At 37.0% G+C, this 21,880-nt stretch overlaps 1 protein-coding gene across 4 annotated transcripts in view; it reads right to left on the bottom strand.

Moving 5' to 3' along the window:
* Positions 1 to 21,880, bottom strand: part of mecom (MDS1 and EVI1 complex locus) — a 39,729-nt gene that overhangs the window by 14,910 nt on the left and 2,939 nt on the right. Inside the window, exons 2-8 of one of the 4 annotated variants that reach the window (XM_031902275.1) lie at positions 20,460 to 20,594; positions 8,554 to 8,656; positions 7,985 to 8,201; positions 7,194 to 7,341; positions 6,700 to 6,853; positions 2,000 to 3,362; positions 336 to 423 (exon numbers count right to left, since the gene is read on the bottom strand). In XM_031902275.1, coding sequence (XP_031758135.1) covers positions 336 to 423; positions 2,000 to 3,362; positions 6,700 to 6,853; positions 7,194 to 7,341; positions 7,985 to 8,201; positions 8,554 to 8,602 — 2,019 coding nt within the window. In that variant the 5' untranslated portion in view covers positions 8,603 to 8,656; positions 20,460 to 20,594. Of the gene's footprint in view, positions 1 to 335; positions 424 to 1,999; positions 3,363 to 6,699; positions 6,857 to 7,193; positions 7,342 to 7,984; positions 8,202 to 8,553; positions 8,657 to 20,459; positions 20,595 to 21,880 lie in introns of all 4 variants that reach the window. The other 3 variants (XM_031902274.1, XM_031902277.1, XM_031902276.1) reach the window with 3 other exon arrangements.

Genomic DNA, 21,880 nt, shown 5'->3' with positions numbered 1-21,880 from the left:
TGAACCTAACGTTTCGGCTGCTACCACAGCCTTTCTCTTGAGAAAGGCTGTGGTAGCAGCCGAAACGTTAGGTTGACGTTGTAATAAATAAGTTTATTTTTTCAACACTAAGTCCTGTGAGTGCGGCATTTTTTTTTTGCTTTCTATAATATTCTTACAATACTGCACCCAGGCCATCTTATACTGTATTAGACGAGAGTGCCTGTTGCTTTGGACTTTTATATATATATATATATGTATATATGTCCTTATTGGACAAAAAATGTAGAATCAAACCAGTTTAAAGAATCCAAGCTAGTTTTTATGTTGTTCTTGTTCGTTTGTTCTATACATACCTGCGGGTGAAATAAGAACCCTGGAGACGGCCTTAAATATTTTTCCTTTAGCAATTCCAGAGGATCCAATTGTTTTCTTTTTTCTACCCTGCAAGCAAAAGTATTTAGATTATCAAAAATGGGAGAGAATTTAACCATTTCAGTAATGAAACCACAGAGTTCTAAGAACACAGCATACACAAATATTATATAGTACACAGTACACAACATTGCATGTTAATTGTAAAATGTGATTGATCGTTTTTATGGACAAGCACAATGTAAAAACAAAAAACTTGTGAAACCACGTAGGCTTCTAATCTGAAAAAGATGGGAGAAAGGAAAAACCTGCAGATTGAAAAAAAACCCACTGCATTCTGTGCTTTTAGTTTTATGTTGGTCAGCACCTTCACTAAGCTTAACTTATCCAACACTGACACAGAATAAAATACAGCATTGTGATAAATCCCTGGAAACTGATGTCAATTACACTGTCAAGACATAGTAATTGGGCCCATAACATTAGAACCTAACTACAAAAAAGTGTTCATTCTGGTGAATTTGTTTCAAATGTTCCAAAATCACATTTCTCTGCTATTAAACAAAGCCCAACACTTAGGGGCTGATTTACTAAGACACGAATTCGAATCCGAATTGGAAAAATTCCGATTGGAAAACGAACATTTTGCGACTTCCATTCCGAAAGTTGCGCAAAATCTGGCGATTTTTTTTCGTACCGTTAAAACTTGCGCGAAAAGTTGCGCCTTTTTCGTAGCGTTACAACTTGCGCGAAAAGTCACGCCTTTTTTCGTAGCGTTAACTTAAAAGGCGCGACGTTTCGCGCAAGTTTTAACTCTATGAAAAAATCGCGATTTTGCACAACTTTTGGAATGGCTACGAAAAACTCGCGTTTTTTCGCGCAAATCGTATTGGTAACGAAAAAGTCGCAACAATTTTCCGAAAAAATCGCAAAATACTGATCATTACGAAAAAAACGCAATCGGACGCATTCGCCCCGTTCGTGGGTTAGTAAATGTGCCCCTTACAGTAGTCTAATTCTGTTCTTATTCTTTAAAAAAAATCATTTAAAAAGTAACAAAACTAAATGTAATAAGTAAATAAAACAGAGCTGGAGCATTAAAAAGTATTCTTTGTAATGATATCATATTCACTTAATTTGCTTTGTCCCATAAAGTACCCTCCTTTATATATGTCATGGGTAAAAAATTATTGTGCAGAAATTGGTTAGAAGCTCTAACAATCATAGCCACTGCTTTCTGGCTTATAAGGTGAGCATCATGTTCTACTGCTACAGATATGGGATCTAGTGTCCAAAATTCTTGGGACCTGGGGCTTTCCAGATAAGTTTTATCACCATTCCTTAAAACTGCTAAAATATTGAAATAAAGAAAAGAATAGAATTATTTATCCATTGGCCTAGATTTATGCTGATTAGTTAACATCATGTACACCATACTTCCTTATTAGTACAATGTACTTATTAGAAAAAACAAATTAGTCAACAATGAAGAGAGCCTTATTACTAGTTATGAGTTTCTGGATAAAAGGTCCCAAGTAGGCATTGCATGTGGGGGTACTCAGCGAGTATTAATTTGTATTAATTAGGTGGCTGTACAACATGTCATAAAATCAATGTTTGCAGCTTCAAGGTCCACAAAGCTTACCGGTACCTGTAAATAGGATCCATGAAGAATGGTGCAGGTCTTGGATGTTGTAAGCAGTGATCAGATGTCTTTGGAAGCTCTGGGTCAATGTCTTTTTTCTCACCAAAGATATGATTTTTTCTGGCTTCTGTCTGTTTTGTGGTAGAGGCTCGACTTCTGCTGCTTATGCTTAAATCCAAAGGCTGATCATGGTTTGAAGATGTAGGAGCACCAGATTTTGAGGGGGCATTTGGGCTAGCCTTTTCCTCTTTCCGTTTGGTAGTAAGATCAAAGGGAGATTCAGCTGTCCCCTTTTGCACTTTCTTAGTTTCTTTTGGAGATTCTGGTTCCACTTTTAAAGTTACTGGTCTTACATCTCTGTCAGGGAATGTATACATTGACTGAGAGAAAGCAGGGAAAAATGGAAGGGGAAACATAGAAGGGTAAGGTAATGAAGTGCCTTTTTTATCTGGCAACCCTACCAGTCCTGTTGAACCAAAGTACTTCTCAGCAATGGAAGCAATAGCTTTAATAGAGTCGTTCACTGCCCCTGTGACGGCAGTCTGTTCCTCTAAGCATGGTGAAAAAACAGAATGATTATTGTATTCCCTTTTACTATTTAGTGCAGCTAGGCTTTGTAAAGGGCTAATTTTGCCTTTAAATAGTTTCCCATTTTCTTTTAGTTTTTCTTTATCACTTTCAATGTCGCTTTCAAGGTCAGAACCAGAGGTTGTCTCCAAGTCACTCCCACTCGGAGTACTGACATCATCAAGGTCACTACTCTCTGAATGGTCGCTTACCTTTTCATGAGGCCTCTGGTTCACATTACTGTCTGATATGAACTCCAGAGCCTTATTTCCATCTATAGATGGGTGCTTACTTAGTGCTTTTAAAATGTCCTGTGTAGCTGGTAATACCTGAGGCTGGTTAACATGGGGACTCTGACTCTTTCTGCTCTGTTCAACACTTGGAAGCCCTTTCACCGGAGAAGCAGCAGGTATCAAAGGGGGTCTGTGGTAAAGACTTGATGGAAACAGACCAGGAAAACTGAAAGGAAATCCAGGAGCTGTTGGGAATGTAAGACCAGCAGTATGCCGACTAGCACCAAAATAGTCCGCAAGCCCAGCATTTGCATGGTTTATACCAATCATAGAAGCTTTGTCCATGGCTGGGGTTCCAGGAAGAGAAATGCCTTGCCCAAACAATCCTCCTGCAGCAAAATGATTTTTCCCCTCGCAAAACCTCCTGTGCTTATTAAGTGATGATGTGGTGCTGAACATTTGGCCACAGTCTTTGCATTTGATCTGAGTCCTGCAGTCAGCGTGCATGCGCTTATGCCGACAGAGATTGGAAAACTGAGTATATGACTTATGGCAGACTTCACCTATGAATAAATAAAAAAACATGCAAAATGTGAATTCATATAATTTTATAATTGTGGTAAGTTTCAAAAAGATGAAAAATATTGGAAAACTTTGCTTTCAAGATGTTTCTGCAACAGTGTCAGGCTTCATTTTGCATTATGGTATTGATTAAAAACATTTTTGTTTGTTCAAACCTTTATCATCAATCCAACTCCCGGCCACTAGCCCCTTAACCCAACTTTCCTTCAATTCTTTGCCATTTTACACCCAAAGGCAAGATGATTAAGCAATGGGTTTGGAAAATCAGTACAATTCTATACTGAAGAAAGCACAATAACTGTATAATAATATACAAACAGTAAAGTGCAAGCATTTTGCCACATTTACATTTCCGGTACCTATCAAGGTATCAACAAGGGTGCATTAGACATTGAAATGTCCTCCTCATTCACACATCAAAGCCCCACAACAATAAACACTGAGCATTCCAAGACATTTTCAACAATCATTTTGCTAAGGATTAAGACAGGCTGGACACATTTACAATAGCTCTATTTTAAGCTTGTGAAGGAAACCAAATTGAATGTATCTCATCCTGCATTGTTGGTTCCCATGAACTGTAATCACGTCTCCTGACTTCCACTCACATCAGCCCTATTGCTAACCTTCCTGCACTTGTGAAGCCCTTGTCCTTGAGAATCCAGAACACTTGCTCTCACCTCTTGAATGTTTGCTCTGGCATCAAGCTACATTAAAAATAAACAGAACATTCACAACCAGCACTAATAGTGCCCGCATACAATATTTATCTTTGCTGCATTTCAACCTAACAAACAATCAGCACAGCTGCAACTCGATGCTCTCAGTTACACTGCATACACACTGACTGTTGACAGTAATCAATATGAACCAGTTGTGATATCAAAAGACATATCTCAGGAGCCTCCAACTTATGGCCCAGCCATACACAACAGGGGTGTAACTACAAAACAAGCAGACCCCCTGGTTGCGGAGGGGGCCAGTAAGGTTCTATTTAAAGGCAATTTCCATACATAGGTCAACTTACCAATGTGGGGCCCTATACCAAATTTGCTGTGGGGCCCAGTAACATCTAGTTACACCACTGATACACTGATACTTTGAGGTTTTACAAGTCTGGGTATAAAAAAATTGCTTCTAAGCTGCATATTCTTTGCTTTACTAAAAATAACAGGAAGATGTAACTGTGTTAATGGACAAGACTATTTCTGGGGTATCTGGGTGCTTTATTTCTGCAACAGTGGGAGCTCTAAACATCCCTAAATATGCAGTGCTGTTAAACCCCATGCACTAACAAGAGAGTAACTGCTTTAATGTTTCTTAAGTGTAGGTCTGCCAGAGCTGAATAGTTTTCTGGATGAACACCCTTAACTTAATATCTAGCTTTAAGTAAAACAGACTAATAGCTTCCATACCAAGCAACAATACAGTGCAGGCTTCTTTTACAGCATGCTTAGGCGGGACAGATTGCCTTGGACTCTTCTCTGACCACTTAACATCTTTGGTATCTTATTCATCTACGCAAAATCCCAAAGGACCCGGGTGCACTGGCCTATTAATATTCGTTGTGCCTCCGGAGTAATTTCTGGGAACTCAGGAATAAGACAGCAGTCAGAATTGCATATTTTCTGCTTATTAAACACATTAAGCAGGGCACTGAATATACTGGCCAATTACAGCATGTGGTTTCTATTTGGGGGAGCCTGACGGTTTTGCACAGGCTATGAGTAATTACCTTTGTGTTGGTGAGCCTTCACTCAAGTTTGAAGGAGAAGAATGTAATAAGAGACAGTTGCCATAAACAGAGTTTTGTGCTACAGCCTGTGTGTGGGCTTCTGCTGTAAAACAGATAGCACCTCTACATGAAAAACACTGCGTCATTTCTAAATCCCTCCGTTTTTGTAATTGGGAGTCTGTTACTTGAAATTGTTTGGATATTATCTTCCTACTGCAATATGTTAAAAGAATATATTTGACAAGGAGCTGCTCCTTCTGTAAAGGCTTAAACGTTCTTTCAAGGGAATACATAATGGAAATGTTAAATGGTAGGTATGTCCATTAATTAGCCTTATCATCGGCTCTATCTGGGAAGACTTTGGAATGCAGATATGAACATATTTCTCCTTTGGAATCTTTCTTTTCCAGGTTACACCCATGTCCAAACCCAAGGTGCCTTCATTAACCACTGGGATGGATTTATGATCTCAAAAAACTCTTTGATACAATGAATAAAAGAAGCATGTGTTGAATTCAACTAGCGTTAAATACTGTAATGTTTACTCCACCCAGAAACAGACTATGGCTACTAAGCGCTGGGATTTGTCAAAATATCCGGCATGGTTAACAACTAAAACTGTTACTAAACAGGTGCACGTTTGCTCCAGAGCAATAGCCCGTAGAAAGGTAGAGGAAGATGAAACATAAGTAGGAAGCTATGTAGAAGTAGGACACCAAGTTAATTATAAGTCTGCTAAGCTGAATTATGTGCAATATTATTATTGCATGTTATCTCCTTCTAGCACCTCTTAACAATAACACCATCTAAGTAACAGCCATAATTGCAATCACATCAGTTCTCATATGGGATATTAGACAGGACTATATTAAGAAAGAAAGCATCAGCGACAGGACTATCTTGACGACTATATCTAGAGATGCAACACTATAGTGTTAACAGCGCAGTGTACTACATATTTATTTAAATGTAGACCCCGGAGGCCTAGGTTACTGCTATCCTTGCCTTGTTGCCATTATTACATTTATTAGTGCATAGCACTTATGATTAAATCTAGTACTGTATAATAAATACACAGGCATGGTTTGTGTACACAGTGTGACCAGTACCTCTTTCATTATTCTTAGTTAGGTGGCAACTGGCTAAAAAGATCTTGGGGACCAACACTCCAGATTCCAAATGCTGCTTTTTTGTTTTTTTCACTGAAACCACACACCAGTTAGGCTGGACTGGACACTAAAGCCAAAACCCAATATATTAGCAATGTTATTACTTAACCAAAAGGCTAGTGACAGTTTGCTAAGATATATATATAAACAAGGCAACACACATTACCGGCTGTTGCATTTGGCAGCCAGGACTTCCCTTCTCAACTATCTAAGGAATGAAATCACTTTTTCAACTTTTTATTTTGTCAAGGCCCAAAGGCAGTTCCTACAGGATGTTCCCTGGAAGAATCCCATCCTCTCTTTACTCTTTGTTATTTCTTGTACTGAATTCCACCGTGGAATAAAAAAGAAATATGACATTCCTCACAAATGAATAATTGCAAGTGCATAGGTTTTAGACACAAGATGACTTACATACAAAGGGCTTGACACTGCTGTGGATGTGCTTGTGTTGTTTGAGACCTGATGATGTAGCAAAGGTTTTTCCGCACTCAGAGCAAGCATGTGCACGGGCTCCAACATGCTGGGACCTAATGTGCCTTTGGAGGTTGCTAGGATCCGTGAAAACCTGCTAGGAAATTAGAAGACATTAGTCAATATATTTCTAGGCAGGATATCATCTGATATACAGTAATCATCTTTGCTAAGGAAATTGATATATTGTGATAATATAACAGTATAGTGACCTAGGCTATACCTCCCACTCCTTTCTCTTTTGATCTGGTTGGTCATCCATGGGCAATCTTTACAGTTCATCGTAATTTTTTCATCTACCTGTGAAACTACCCCTTTAAATGACAACAAGATGGCTGAACTAGCAGAAATATATACGTTTTCCTATTAATGCCAACATTCATTGTTGCTAGGAAGATAACAACACGAAATAACCAAACACAAATTCACATTACCTTGGAACAGTTCTCGCATTCATAGTGCTTTCCCGTATCATGTGACATCTGATGACGAATAAGGTTGGACTTCCAGTTAAAAGCCTTGGGACACTGATCACATTTGTACTCTCTCTCCTCTGTATGGGACAGCAAGTGCTTTTCCAGGCTAGAAATAAATATTTAAAAAACGGAATGTATTTCCAAGCATTGATGAAAATCATTTTTCATGCTACATAAATATGTAATTGTACTAAACCGACTGAAATATACCAAACTAAATGTATTGAATTTACCAGTAAAGGATCCAGTGGTATAGGGCTGTATGAAGGGCAGCATAACATTTATTGGTTAGGCCTTTTTCTGTGATTGTCTCTAATTTAAAGATCTTGCTACAAGTTGGACAACAAGACTCTGAGCATGTTGCAGAATTAGCAGAAAAAGTTTTAATGTTTAAATGAGTGGATCAGATTGTTTAGATGTGGTACATCTGGGAAAGCTGAATTTACAAACACTGCTCCTCTGTATGATTCTTTTCTAAATGTATGGAAACTATAACAAGAACATTGGAAAATAGGTATAGGATAGTGTCCTCTTCCTCTAGTAACATTAGACTTCCATTTTTCTACTGTCCAACAAAGTAGCAAAGATTCTGCTTAGGGCTAGATTTATGTGTTCTCTGACATAATGGGAGTGTGTAACAAAGCCCAGTTAATCAGAATAATGATATATTTATATATTGCTAGGTACATTAATATATGGCAAAAAAGAGCAAAGAAGGAGTATCCCAAAACCAAAGCACCCATTCTAACCTTTGCATGTCTGGAAAGACTTGATCACATTCTTTGCACTCATGGGTGTGCTGCATCTCTCCGAGGTCACTGTCATCATTTAGGCTTGCAGGAAAGCTGTTCTCCACTAGTGAAAAGGCTGAGTGGGGTGTACCACAGGGGTATTTCTGGTGATCACTCAGCTCTGTTTTGGATTCAAACAGTTGATCACACTCTTCACAGCGATACTGGCGTTCCTCTACAAGAAGCATCACCCCCCAAAGAAACAAAACCAAAATACGTAGTCATTAAGGATATACAGTTCTGTCCATAGGTGACATGGATGTCCAACCCAGCAGTTTAGCACCATAAGGACTGCAGTCTGGACATCTATGTCAAAAGCAATAGACATACACATTCATAGCTAAGTCTACACCATAACTGAGAAAGACTTGTTCTATTCCATTTGCACTAGGAATTTCAATACCACCCTTTGTCTGTTATAAAAATAAAACACCCAGAATTCACAGTCTATTTACCAAGCAGGATTTCTTTTGGAGAGACAGGGACTGGACATTTTTCAGGACCCAAAGGATTACAGAGTTGCTTACCATGGATATCTGGAGCCATTCTTGCATAGGTATAATCTTCACTCTTCATGAACAAAAGGAGTTCTTCTCCTGGCTCAATATCAGCTACAGCTCTGTAAAATATCTGTAAAAACAAGCACATTGTTCTAAACTCTACCACACCAAAAGCCATAGCAATCCACTTAAACACTTTGTCAATTACAAATGTTCATATTTATCTTTCATATCAACAAACTTCACTGCAAACGGATTTGGCTGCCTCACTTTGTACAATGACTATGACTTCCATTTTATCCACTTTCGACAAGCGAGCAAACGTTATGTTTAATCTGTCCATGTGGCCAAAGTTTATATACATACTGCAAAACATGCTGGTACTTTATAAATGATGTAAAAGTAATTGTAATGTTGCTAAAAATAATAACTATTTCTTATATGCACAAGTATCATGTATGATAAAGATATTTCCTGGAAATAACCTACACATTATTGACAGTGCAAAGTCAAAGTGTACATGCACTTTTTAGTATTCTGCACTATTTCAGTGCTATTTCTAAGGATTCCTGTAGGTGGCTCTAAAACCCAATTATATTTTAAATGAAATTCCTTTACACGAGACAGATACATTCTTTCCTTTATAGCTTAAAAAAATTGCCATGTGTCATATGCAAACAATTTATTTTAAACTAAAATCGAAATGTAGTAGTGAGAACTTGCACGTCATACTGTGTAAAAAAAAGTAAATTTCTTTATTACTTTCACTTTTTACCCTAGTTGTTACATTGGAATATTCTGGCCATGTGAAATGAATTACAACAAATCAGATGTGTCGTAAAATAATGGCAATTATGTGGCATTATATCTATATATCTATATATATATTTATATATAATATCTTGCCTTACATATACCGGAACATACTTATATACACCGGAACCTGTTCTTTCTAATTGCTTTTTTAGGGATTGTTAGAGTGTAAAATAATGTGTAAGGATAAATACACAGTTATATAAATATGCCATTTATTTTACAGCATTTTACAAATCATTTTACACATATTAATAAATAGGCCACAAAATGTATACATTTGGAACTCTAATAGAAGATCAGATACAGCATCTCATATAAACAATCACTATTGCACATGTTGCATTTAATTCAAATCTATCAGTAACAGGCACATAGTCAGCCCCATATACAGCAACACTTGCATCAAGAGGCAGATAAAAAAGACCTCAGTCTGCTGTCATATTACACTGTAGGGCCATACACACATTGCACATTGAATAGATTGTATAAAAAGACTTTATATATATATATATATATATATATATATATATATATATATATATATATATATATACAGCATCTGAATGACATTTTGGCAGTATTGGTCTATATTATGCGACTGAAGAAATATTAGCAGTATATTTCCATCCCATGCTCTAATGATTTTATACAATGTGCTGCATCTTCACTAATTGCTCCTAATGTCACGACAAACCAATAGCGTTTCCCTTTTTCCTTATCTACAGTATCATGTAAGGATATGTATAATAAATGGCTCTCTGTGGGCTTTACTGTAAATACCAAAGCAAGTACAGATGCTTAGTGCATTATGCACACATTAGAGACAATCAGCTCTGCCCCATGTTAAACAAACAAGCGTATGAATTTCAGCTCGAATGGAGTGAATGTTACTGTAGAATGGTCACCGTGGAATCTTACTTCCCTTTAGGAACAATGAACTTCTCTCAACACTTAACATCACCTCTTTTGGCAGCTTTCACAGGTTCAGCTTATTGGCTTCCTTTCCAGCAGCATGTTGACATTTGAATTGTGACATATTAGAACTTTGCATTGACTTCTCGGAAACCCGACAGGTCGAGAAGACAATACTCCCCAAGACAGTTACATTATGAAATACTCCTTTTTCACTCTGATTGTAAACATGACTGTCTCAAGTACTTTTACACAACTATTAAAGGAATACGTTTGCTGAAAAGTTTGACGCGGGTTATTTCAATAAACAGAAGGCTTTTTACTTTACATAGTCTAGAACAATATACAATGCTCGAGACCTGGGGTTATTGGAATAAAGCTTTTTTTGTAATTTAGATCTCCATACCTCTGATAAAAAATAATTTAAATATTAAAAAAAAACCCTATAGCATTGTACCACCAATAAGGATTAATTATATCTTATACAAGCTACTGTTTTATTGTTACAGGATACAGATTTTGAATAATTTGTTTAAAGGAATACTGTCATGGAAAACATGGTTTTTTTTTCAAAACACATCAGATAATTGAGTTTCTCCAGCAGAATCCTGCATTGAAATCCATGTTTCAAAAGCGAAAACAGATTTTTTTTATATTTAATTTTGAAATTTCATATGGGGCTATCCATATTCTTCATTTCCCAGGGTGCCACAGCCATGTGACCGGTGCTCTCATAAACTTCAGTCACACTTTACTGCATCGCTGCAAGTTGCAGTGATATCACCCCCCTCCCAGCAGCAATATAGCAGCTCCCAGTAAATATCAGAATAACACTCAATACCGTAGTAAGAAATCCAAGTGCGGCTTGGGACTCCTCCAGTTACATGGAGTAGGAGAAACAATAGCGTATCTAAAAGCAATTGTAATGTGTAGCGCCAGGGTCGGACTGGGGGGTGAAGGGCCCACCGGGGCTCCTGTCCCAGGGGCCCTGCAGGTGCTCCCAGCCAGGCGCGTCCCCTAACCCCACTTGCAGGGCCCCTCTAACCCCCCTCGCAGGGCCCCCCACCCGACGTCCTCCTCCAAGCGCGTAAATTTGACGCGTCGGAGGAGGAGCGGTCGGGAGGGGGAGCTCCGGCAAGGGTCGGGTCGGTCCGACCCTGTGTAGCGCTGGCTTATTCTGAAAGCTCAGACACAATGCACTGAGATGGTGCCAATATTACAACTAAAAAATATTATATTCCTTGGTTTAAGAAGAAAATTTTAAATGGTAGAGTGAATTATTTGCTATGTAAACAGTGTAATTTAGAAATAAAAAGTACATCAAAAATTCATGATAGAATTCCCTTAGAATACAGTCCATGGGAGATTACCCCCCTGTAATTCAGAGATTTCTGCATAACAGGCTTCCAAATAATGGATCCTATACCTGTACAACAAATGTATAACATTGTATGAACAAATGTATAAACACAAGGGCACATTTATTAACCATGACCATGTTTTTTTTATTATCAGCTATAGCTAAGCTAACACAACTACAGTTCGCAGGCTAGTTGTGGGAAAGTATCTGCAGATACACTGAGCAGTGACAGCAAAAGTATCCCAAAGCTATAATAAAGAGGGGTTTGTGTAAGAAAAAAAATAATATAATGCCTTTGGAAATACAGGTTTGCAATGACAAAATGTAAAATAATAAGAAATGAAAATCTTTGAGAACATGCGTTCATTTAATGGTAACCTTATTGGGGCCTACAGGTATGCCTTTGCTCTGTTGGTGAAGGGTTGCCATATGTAATGTTCTTCATATTATTCTGTGAATAATTCTTTTATTAGAAACCAGCACATTTCAGTTATAAGCAGATGATTATGAATTGCATAGTAATTTATATAAAGTCTAGATTAAATTGTATTAAGTTGTGGAGGATTTCAGTGTATAGGTATTGAACCTGTTATCCAGAATGCTCATTGGTATTTTCCAGATAAGGTAAATTCTGGTAATTTGTATCTATAAGTAAGGCTACTAAAAAGATCATTTTAAACATTAACTAAAGCCAATAGGACAGTTTTGCCTCCCATTAGATTTCATTATATCTTAGTTGGGATAAACTGCATGGTATTGCTTCGTTATTACAGATAAAAAGGAGATACATTTTAAAATGTAAAATATTTTATTAAAATGCAGTTTTGGGGTATTCTGGATAGAGGGTTTCCACATAATGTATCCCATACCTGTAATTTGATTACTTTTAGGTTTGCCTAGGACTACCTTAAGGGACAATCCACTTTAAATTATCCTGTTCTCAATTTAAGAACAATATGAACTGTACTTTCTAAATTACTAATTTTTAGCTAAGCATTTAAATAAATCCTTAACATTTGTCAATTGACCTCTGATAATAGGGCCTAGAGTGCCTGGGGTACACTGTGCTGAAATGGATATAGAGCATGGTATAATGTGGGTTTGTGGTTTCAAAATTGTTGGGAGTGGTTGAAACCCAGAAGGAAAGTTTAGCTCACTTAAAAAAATGAAATGACACTCAAAATGCAGTATAATGGTATTCATGTCACTGAGCAAACATAGCAGCACAGCACATGTTAAAGCAGTAAAAATCTATATAATATGTCAAGGGGGATAAAAAATAGAAATTTTAAATCTCCAGACATGACTATGTGTTCACAAGGTGAACTGGTATCTTTTGACTTGGGCAAATAAGTCCTCTATGTTAGATCTGTGTTCTTGCACAGCACCACTAACTATATGGTAGTGCTTCTCATAGGGTAGGTTTGAAACACCATTCAAGTAGAGCTCTATAGGCACAGAAAGATGGACTAGCCTAAGACTAGACACAAAACTCAACAAAAACGGAAGACGGACCCTGATTTTACTTGTCTGGAAAGCTTGTCTATAGAAAATTAGATCAAACTAAAAATATATGTCATTAAATACTGCAGTACTTAATGTGTATTATAGTATAAACCTCAGAATAATTAAAACTGTTATACAAAGAATAATTGCACTTAGCTGCCCCTTGACAGATAGCATGTTGAACAATCAGCCTTCCAGCCATGAGTGAATATGAGATGTGTGTGTACATAAATATATATATATAATTTTATGCCCCCCACAATCATGTCAATAGTGGAACACTGGCATCTTGTATAAGAGCTATAACTCATGGGAGTTGTGCCTCCCAAAAACTGGAAACCACGATTTAGATATCCCTGATACTGTCCTTAAATGTTGTAAATGTAGCTGTGAACATTGCAACAAGCTCATTCAGTAAGGAGAAGATTTAGTGTGCTTTTAATTGACACTTCCATTTCAAGTAAGTAAGGCACTGCCAGACATAAATGAACTTCTGTTCTGCGTGTGCCCAGCAAGGAGAGGCCACCGACCAAAGAGCAAAAGTATTTAAAAAGCATCAGAACATGAGTGCTGAGCTTCATGGATCATAAATTATGTTAACATAAATGCATTTTATACAGCCAGCCCCTGCCTGGTTACGCAAGGCATTATTTATTATTCAGTGATGGTAAAATAACCTACTCACTGCCAATGGGAACTCCAGCAGACATATCTGTCACTGACTGGCAGCAGGAAACTACAACTTCACATTTCGCATTTCGATTTTGATTGCTTTCCAAAATACACTATCTGAAATTTACTGTCTAAATAATTTTAGCTTTGACCTATCTAATATAATTGCATGCATGCCCACAGATGAAATGAGAAAGAAAATCATTAATTACACCCCACTCCAGAAGTGCCAAACGATTCACTATGGAATGGCTGGAGCAGGCCCTGAAGTTCACAGTGCTAAATCTTCACTAATTCCTCACACACGGGTCATTTCATTTCGGATTAATATGCTTCATTTGGCAATTCTAGAAATTAGAGAAGTGTGAATTATGAATGACCTTTGCCACATAAAGGAAGCTGTAATAACTGCACCGATAGAGAGGGAAAAAATGCTCCGTTCCCTGTGGCACTTACAGCTCTTCATGCGGCCGCCAGCATTTTGCTTTGAAGAGAAATGTTGATTTTTTGCATGCTTGAGCGAAAAGTATGGTGCACTCCTTCCACAATACGGGTTTATTTATGAACCATTAAATACGCAAGGCTAGGAGTGCACAGTAAAATAGACTGAGAGGGACAAACTGCAGTTGTTATAAAGCCTTTATTATGTTATTAACTTTGGCAAGGCAAACATGAAATTGTACGTCTGTCAGACAAAAACTTCAGTTTAAATACTTTTATAAAGATATATGCTACCTACATTTGTCACTTGTGTATTTAAAAACATAAAGGGGAACTGCAGCCAAAATGCTGACTGCTCCTTTACAAATTTATGCATAGAAAGACAGATAGATAGATAGATACAGATAGATAGATAGATAGATAGATAGATAGATAGATAGATAGATAGATAGATAGATAGATAGATAGATAGATAGATAGAGATAGATGATAGATAGATGATAGATAGATAGATAGATAGATAGATAGATAGATAGATAGATAGATAGATAGATAGATAGATAGATAGATGATAGATAGATAGATAGAAGAAGAAGATGATAGATAGATAGATAGATAGATAGATAGATAGATAGAGATAGATAGATAGATAGATAGATAGATAGATAGATAGATAGCTGATAGATAGATAGATAGATACAGATGATAGATGATAGATAGATAGATAAATAAATAGATAGATAGAAGAGGTTAGATAGATAGATAAATAGAAGATGATAGATAGATAGATAGATAGATAGGTAATCCCCACAATGCCTTGCACACATCGGCTTCTTTTCATATTTGTATGCGCAAGGTATTGTGGGAATTAGAGTCTTTGCTGATGATGGGGGCTGACTCCTACAAAAAAAATTTATGGTACATGTACCAGTATGGGATCCCTTATCTGGAATCCAGAAAGATCCGAATTATGGAAAGCCCATCTCCCATAGGCTCCATTATAAGCAAATAATTTTTAAAAAGTATTTCCTTTTTCTCTTTAATTATAAAATAGTAGCTTGTACTTGATCCCAACTAACATATAATTAAACCTTATTGCAGACAAAACAATCTTATTGGGTTTATTCAATATTTAAATGATTTTTAACAAACTTAAGTTATGGAGATCCAAATCACAGAAAGATCCCTTGTCTGGAAAACCCCAGGTCCCTAGCATTCTGGATAACAGGTCCCATACCTGTCCTGAGAACCAGCAGTCCCAGTTATAGCAAACAGATACTGCTTTCAATGGCAATTGCATTTGCAAACAACGTTAAAATTTATTTAAAATTCATATTGAAATCTATATTGGAGAGATACTTAACTTATTTGGGTTTACAACTTCTTTAAGCTACCACAGCAAAAAAAAAAAAGACTATTCCAGCCCAGCAAGATGAATACAGTGCCTAAATAATATCAGGATGGATACTTGAATAACTGATTTGGGGAAATAAAACAATTCATCAACCTCCCATTGATAACGAAATAAAAAAACATAAATAAATCTATTTCCCTAGCCTCTTAAAAACACATATCTAGATGGGGGTTTTCTTTTATTATGTTGCATTTAATTGTTGCATTTAATATCACTTTCCATCTAGATAATATCTCCTAGCCCTGCTGGGAATGTAGGCAACTGTTAAGCCACCATAATTATATCCCATTTACAGACAGATCTCTCCCCCTCTGTCAGTGAGAGTGTATTGCTGTGCAGTATGAGCCTGGGCTGACCAGCACTGAAAGGTTTATGTCTTCAGTTGCTATAAATGTAGCTCCTAATAAAGATTTCTGTAAAATAATCATGCCTATGGATATGTGTTAGATATTTCCCCAAAACATCTGCACCCAGGCGCTGCTCAGAAACAACATTTAAAACATTTTATAAGATTCTTTTTATCTTTATACAGTAACAATTACTTATTAGGCCTTTTGTTTTGCCTTCTTCAAGCTTTTTCACTGTTACATCTATCATTATAATCTGGTTTAAAAGAACTGTCGGAATGCTCAGAAATTAGATGAGCTGCAATAATAGCATATATTAATGAACAAACTGTGAGTTGAGGTTTACCAACTGTTCTTGCAAGCAGCAGACAGGACTAAAACTAATAACCCAACGTCACTACAGGCAGAGGACTAACCAATTTTAACTTTACCAAAAAAAAGATTCTAAAAGTATCAAAATTTTCAAAACAGAATACAAAACATATATTTTGTGGTTGAGTCTGCCATATTGCTAAGCAATGCATTTGCCAAGAGAAAACCGGACATGATTTAACCTAAACTGGAAGTGATGGAGCCTCACAAAACCAACCAGCAAGGCTGTGCTGCTTGTGGTTACAGCAACGTCATAGCTGTTTCCCGGCCCAAACAGTTCTCAAAATTTCCCAAACATTAGACAAATTTCAAAACAAACTGTTTTACCTATATGCTGCTGGAAAACGATATGGCAACAGAACAGTACAGCAATCACATGCAATATGCTGCTACTATATATCATGAATACATTTATGCTTTTCATATAATATGCTGCCTGCTCTCTCTCTCTCTATATATATATATATATATCCTGGATACATTTATGCATGACATGTAATATGCTGCCTGGGATATATATAATGGCTAAGTTTATCCTTTACATGTAATATGTAGTATGCTGCCTGCTACATAGCATGGTGATATTTTTGCTTTACATGACTTTTGCTGCCTGCTATATAATAGTTAATTTATGGTGTACATTTAATATGCTGCCTCCTATATATAATAGTTACTTTTATGCTTTACATAGTATATGCTGCCTGCTATATATAACGGTTACTTTTATGCTTTACATATAATATGTTGCTTGCTATTTATAATGGTTATATTTCTGCTTTACATATAATATGCTGCCTGCTATATATTAAGGTTACATTTCTACTTTACACAAAATATTCTGCCTGCTATATAAAAAGGCTACATTTATGCTTTACATATAATATTCTGCCTGCTATATATTATGGTTACATTTATGCTTTACATGTAATATGCTGCCGGCTTTATATAAAGGCTACATTTATGCTTTACATACAATATGTTGCCTGCAATATATTATAGTTACATGTATTCTTTACATGTAATATGCTGTCGGCTATATATAAAGGCTACATTTATGCTTTACATTTAATATATAAAAGTTATATTTATTGTATGTTTTATATATTGAAAACAGAAATAGCACAGCAGTGCACTGTAGGTTCCACAGGTCAGAGCCACTTGCTAACAAGAGAGGCGTGGCATAAACTGGTAAATGCCCAATGATAATTCAATTATGCATTAAATAACCTATTTCCTGCACATTACAGGATTTGGCTAAAAAGGGGCCAAACTTTTTAGGGGGCAACCAGGTCAACCATATTCTGCTTGGTGTTTCCAACACCTCCTGTGCCCTAAATTATCTCACCCCTGTTCCCAATTTTAAATAAGGTTTCAAAAAAACTCACTTTAAGAAGAGATGCTTCGAAATATATCTGAAACATGCTGCACACAACTGCATATTGATTTTCGCATGTACCCTTTACTAAAGTTGTTATAGGTAACCCTGTAATTCACACTCAAACTGAATTTAGACGGGCCATTCATTCGCATTCTTTTGCACATTTAATTAAGACTCAGTCTAGGAGACTGAATAACTGCTCAAAATCCAGCAAAAAATGTTACTGGGGTGCCTGAATGTGTGGAGTGTTCTATGTACCTAACACATCAGTGCAAACAATGTTTCAGTATAACAGCACCGAAGGGACAATAATTCTATTCAAAATAATGAGTTGCTGGCCCCAGTGACAGAAGGAGGTTTAGATTTTACTTGTCACATACCTAAAGATGTGAGTGTTATATGATCAAATCTGAGCAAGTCAATGGGTGGTTTCACAGTTACAATCTAATGGAAATATGGCACAACCTTCTTTTCACTAATGAAAATGGTAATACCATAATAGCTAGTTAGTTAGATAGATGATAACTAGGTAAGTCAATCTCTGTGTATTTATTTATATGGATGTATGTTGAATATTCCAGTTTACACATGATAATATGCTTGACCATTAATTATTGGGCCTGTCTTAGGTAATGAGAAATTATACCCACAGAATGTTGTATGCCTTATGTGTTTAATTAGTAACATGCCACGCATTTAATGGCACCCCTCTGCTTTACACTCATTTAATGAGGACCTTAGATAACTAAATTGGTGGTTCTATTAATAAGGAAAATGCCCAGAAGGGCCACTGAATCAGTTCACATGAACCATGTGAATTTGTTCTGAATAGAAATGTGAGTTAAAACTGCCTTAAAAAAGGGGGGGCAGTTACAAAAAATGTAATTATCAGAGTGGATAAACTATCAGAGTGGATAAACTGTAAAGAGTTTAATGCTCTGGTGTTAGAACAGCTTTATCCAGATTGTGGTTACAATTTACAAGCAGATTTGGCAAGGACACCGGGTCGAAGACAAATTATTTCTGCTCATTTAGATTCTTAAGTCACCCAAAAACGTAGAAGGATGAAATCTCCCTTGGGGTATATAGATATATATTTTCTTAAAGTCAAACCTTTCACTACTTAAATACCAAAACCTCTGTGCAATTTAACTGAACAAAACACTGAGACAAAACCAGTTCTGTGTCAGTTACTGCTAAAAATCAGCAATAAGCATTCGAACCAAAAATTACAAACATCCTTAATATATAATGTTAACTACATCTTGCCTAATTGTTTAGCTTGATATATTAGTGTGTGCACAGTTAGGGACTTACAGTTGGCGTTTGCACAGCATAAATGGGAAAAAAGTACCGTGCAACAAAATAAACTATAAAAGCTGTCAGTTCGGTTTAGAGGTTATTCATGAAGCCTCTGTCCAGATTTTCTCTACTCAAAACAAGATTTTCTCTTCTGAAAGACAGAATTCTATTTATTGAGTGCTGGCTAATCTCACACCTGTCCTGAGCTTCAGCACTGTTCATCCAGTCTTTGCACTGCCTGCCAATCTAGCCATAGTAATATCTGTTGTGTCCATGTGGAGAACAACAATGGCCTTGGGGTTCCACAGGTGAACGAGTTGGGGGGTCAACAATAACTGCTGATCAAGTGTCTGTATTTGTGCAACAGTGCAAAACTGGCCCCAGCACAGTGGAGGGGTTTATAATTTAGAGTACTGCTGTTGCTTCAGTTGGCAGATCTCAGCACTCACAAAAAAGAGAATTTAACAGACCTGGAGTATCTCTTAAGAGAGCCCTTTCATCCTTCCCCTAAGAACAGTTTTCTCATAGCTGCATGGGCCAAGCCCTCTTAACCTTCCCATTCCTGGAGGAGGATATAGAAGGGTTTCTTAAAAAATAATAAAGGAGTCAGACGGTATAGACATTGCCCCTACATAGAACCAAAACCCTTGGGAATTCATTAGCAATATATTGTATATTCAGTGTTATTAAACTGAATATATAATTATGAAGTGAATATATCATTAAATTACGAAGACACAAAACACTAACATTTTGATATTGTGGAGATCAGAGATGCTCATATAAATATATGCCTTTTCATACCCAATGCAAAAAATACAGTTTTACTTAAATTTTAAATACACATTTCTAAAAGCAGAAATTATAATCTGTGCTTTTATGTAGGTTTCTAGAAGACCAGTGAAACTGATCGGCAGTTAGATTTACACATCATCAGTCTGTTTCCATTCAGTAGGTAAAACCTGCCTAAACATAAAATAAATTGTACATTTTCCATTCTTTTTAATGGGCAAAAGAAAGTCTTGCTTAAAATGAAAAAAATACAATATATGCATAAAACTATTTGATCTAGAAGGGATATTTTAACTTAAACTGGCCCATATGGAATGGCTGAACTTTAATGCAACATTACAAACTGTAGAGCTATGTCACTACCCATTTGACATTTTATATAGGTGACTTTATAGTGATATAAGGAAGCATACATGATTTGTGCTTGTTTATACACATAACAAACAGTGACCAAGTCAAATGTGAATTGAAAGTTTTATCATGTGCTAACCAGTACAATCTGCTCTTCAATATAACATACAAAAGGAAACAATGGCTCTTATCTAGGAGGCAGTATATATTTATATATGTATATCTATAAAATAAATGGTTGCAGTTTGTTCTCATAACCATGTAACTTACCTGGTCATTTAGCTGGCAGGCGACTAGATTCGCTTGATTGCAGTACCCGGCAAACTTTATAAATTTTAGCCAATTGCCCACATCTGGCTGGCTGGCATCAATGCAGAATTTTACATTCCCATGCTCATCCAGGACCTACAGGGAAAGCACATTTGTATTCAGTTTGTGTGCAGTGTAATTACTGCTAATTGTATCAATGCCAGGGTGCAGCAAGTTTTTCCTATTTGCCCCAGCTATCTACATTGTGCTGCCAGGCACCTGAGGGTGAAGTTAAAAGGAGCATTTGCAGGATGAGGAATGAAATCTAATCCCATAGTTTATTCCTATGGTCTCCATGTGACAGACATCTGCTTGGGGTGGACGGCTGCTGGCATTTTATTGTGTGTAGGAATGGAAGAGCAGGCGACCTGAGGCCCTATGAACAGAGCAGAAACACCAGTATAAAGCGAGGGCCCAACATTGTAAATACACGGTAAATCTCTGTTCCGGCAGCCCTTTCACACGCTATAAACTACTGGCAATAACAAGATTCCCAGGCTCCTTTCCATATCCAGCACATATACCCTATGGTTCAGTGTTCGTCCTAGGCCGGGGATGGGAGGGTTAAACAATCTCCTTACTTTGATCAGCGCTAGCATTCCATATTTACAATCCTGAGCTTTTATTGCGCCCAGCGATCAGCCGCGAAATTTAGTACCCGCTTATCTACTGCAGCAATTAAGTCGGAGTATTATTGCCCCCTAACGCGCTACCAGCTTCTCTGCCCTTTATTGCTCAGCTGGGTGGCAAACGGTACACATATAAACAATAAACACAAAGTTTAATCGTTATGGGAAAATCACAACGGATCCGCCTCCGCTTTACCAGCACGGATAAAAAATGTTTTCTTTTAATAACCCAGAGGATTCTATCGAACTGTATTTTACAATTTACAGTTTACTAAAAAATATATTTATATATCGATCCATGCGCGCAATATAGCGCCAGGGACCATGTACTAACTGCTGGCAAGAAAAGCGCCGCTCTTGCACTGACCCGTTAGTAATGGGAGCTCATTAACTAACCAATAAGTTGAAAAGGACAAGGCAGAATTGACCAGGGGCAGGAGACGAACTGCACCTCCCAGTTACAGAATCCATACAGGTACCACCTTGGACCTATGACCTTCCTTCTCTCGTTTAACTAGAGCTCGAAGTATTACCCGACAGTTTAAAGTTATGAGCTGCTGTTACACCAAAAACATGGAATCAACGATTAAGCCCTTTTTGATTGCTATTTCGCCGATTTTCTCAAATGTAAAGATATAAAAAGATGTTCTATTTAAAGATATCTTAGAGCAAAAAAATGCCACGTTGTTTGCAAATAAATGTTTATATTTGTTTCAGAGTATTCGCCCAACTCTGTCTTTACATTTTCTCTTT

This window comes from Xenopus tropicalis, chromosome 5, assembly GCF_000004195.4.
Source record: "Xenopus tropicalis strain Nigerian chromosome 5, UCB_Xtro_10.0, whole genome shotgun sequence".
NCBI lineage: Eukaryota > Metazoa > Chordata > Amphibia > Anura > Pipidae > Xenopus > Xenopus tropicalis.
Note: the sequence above shows the minus strand (reverse complement) of the source record. Positions and strands in the feature narration are given on the sequence as shown.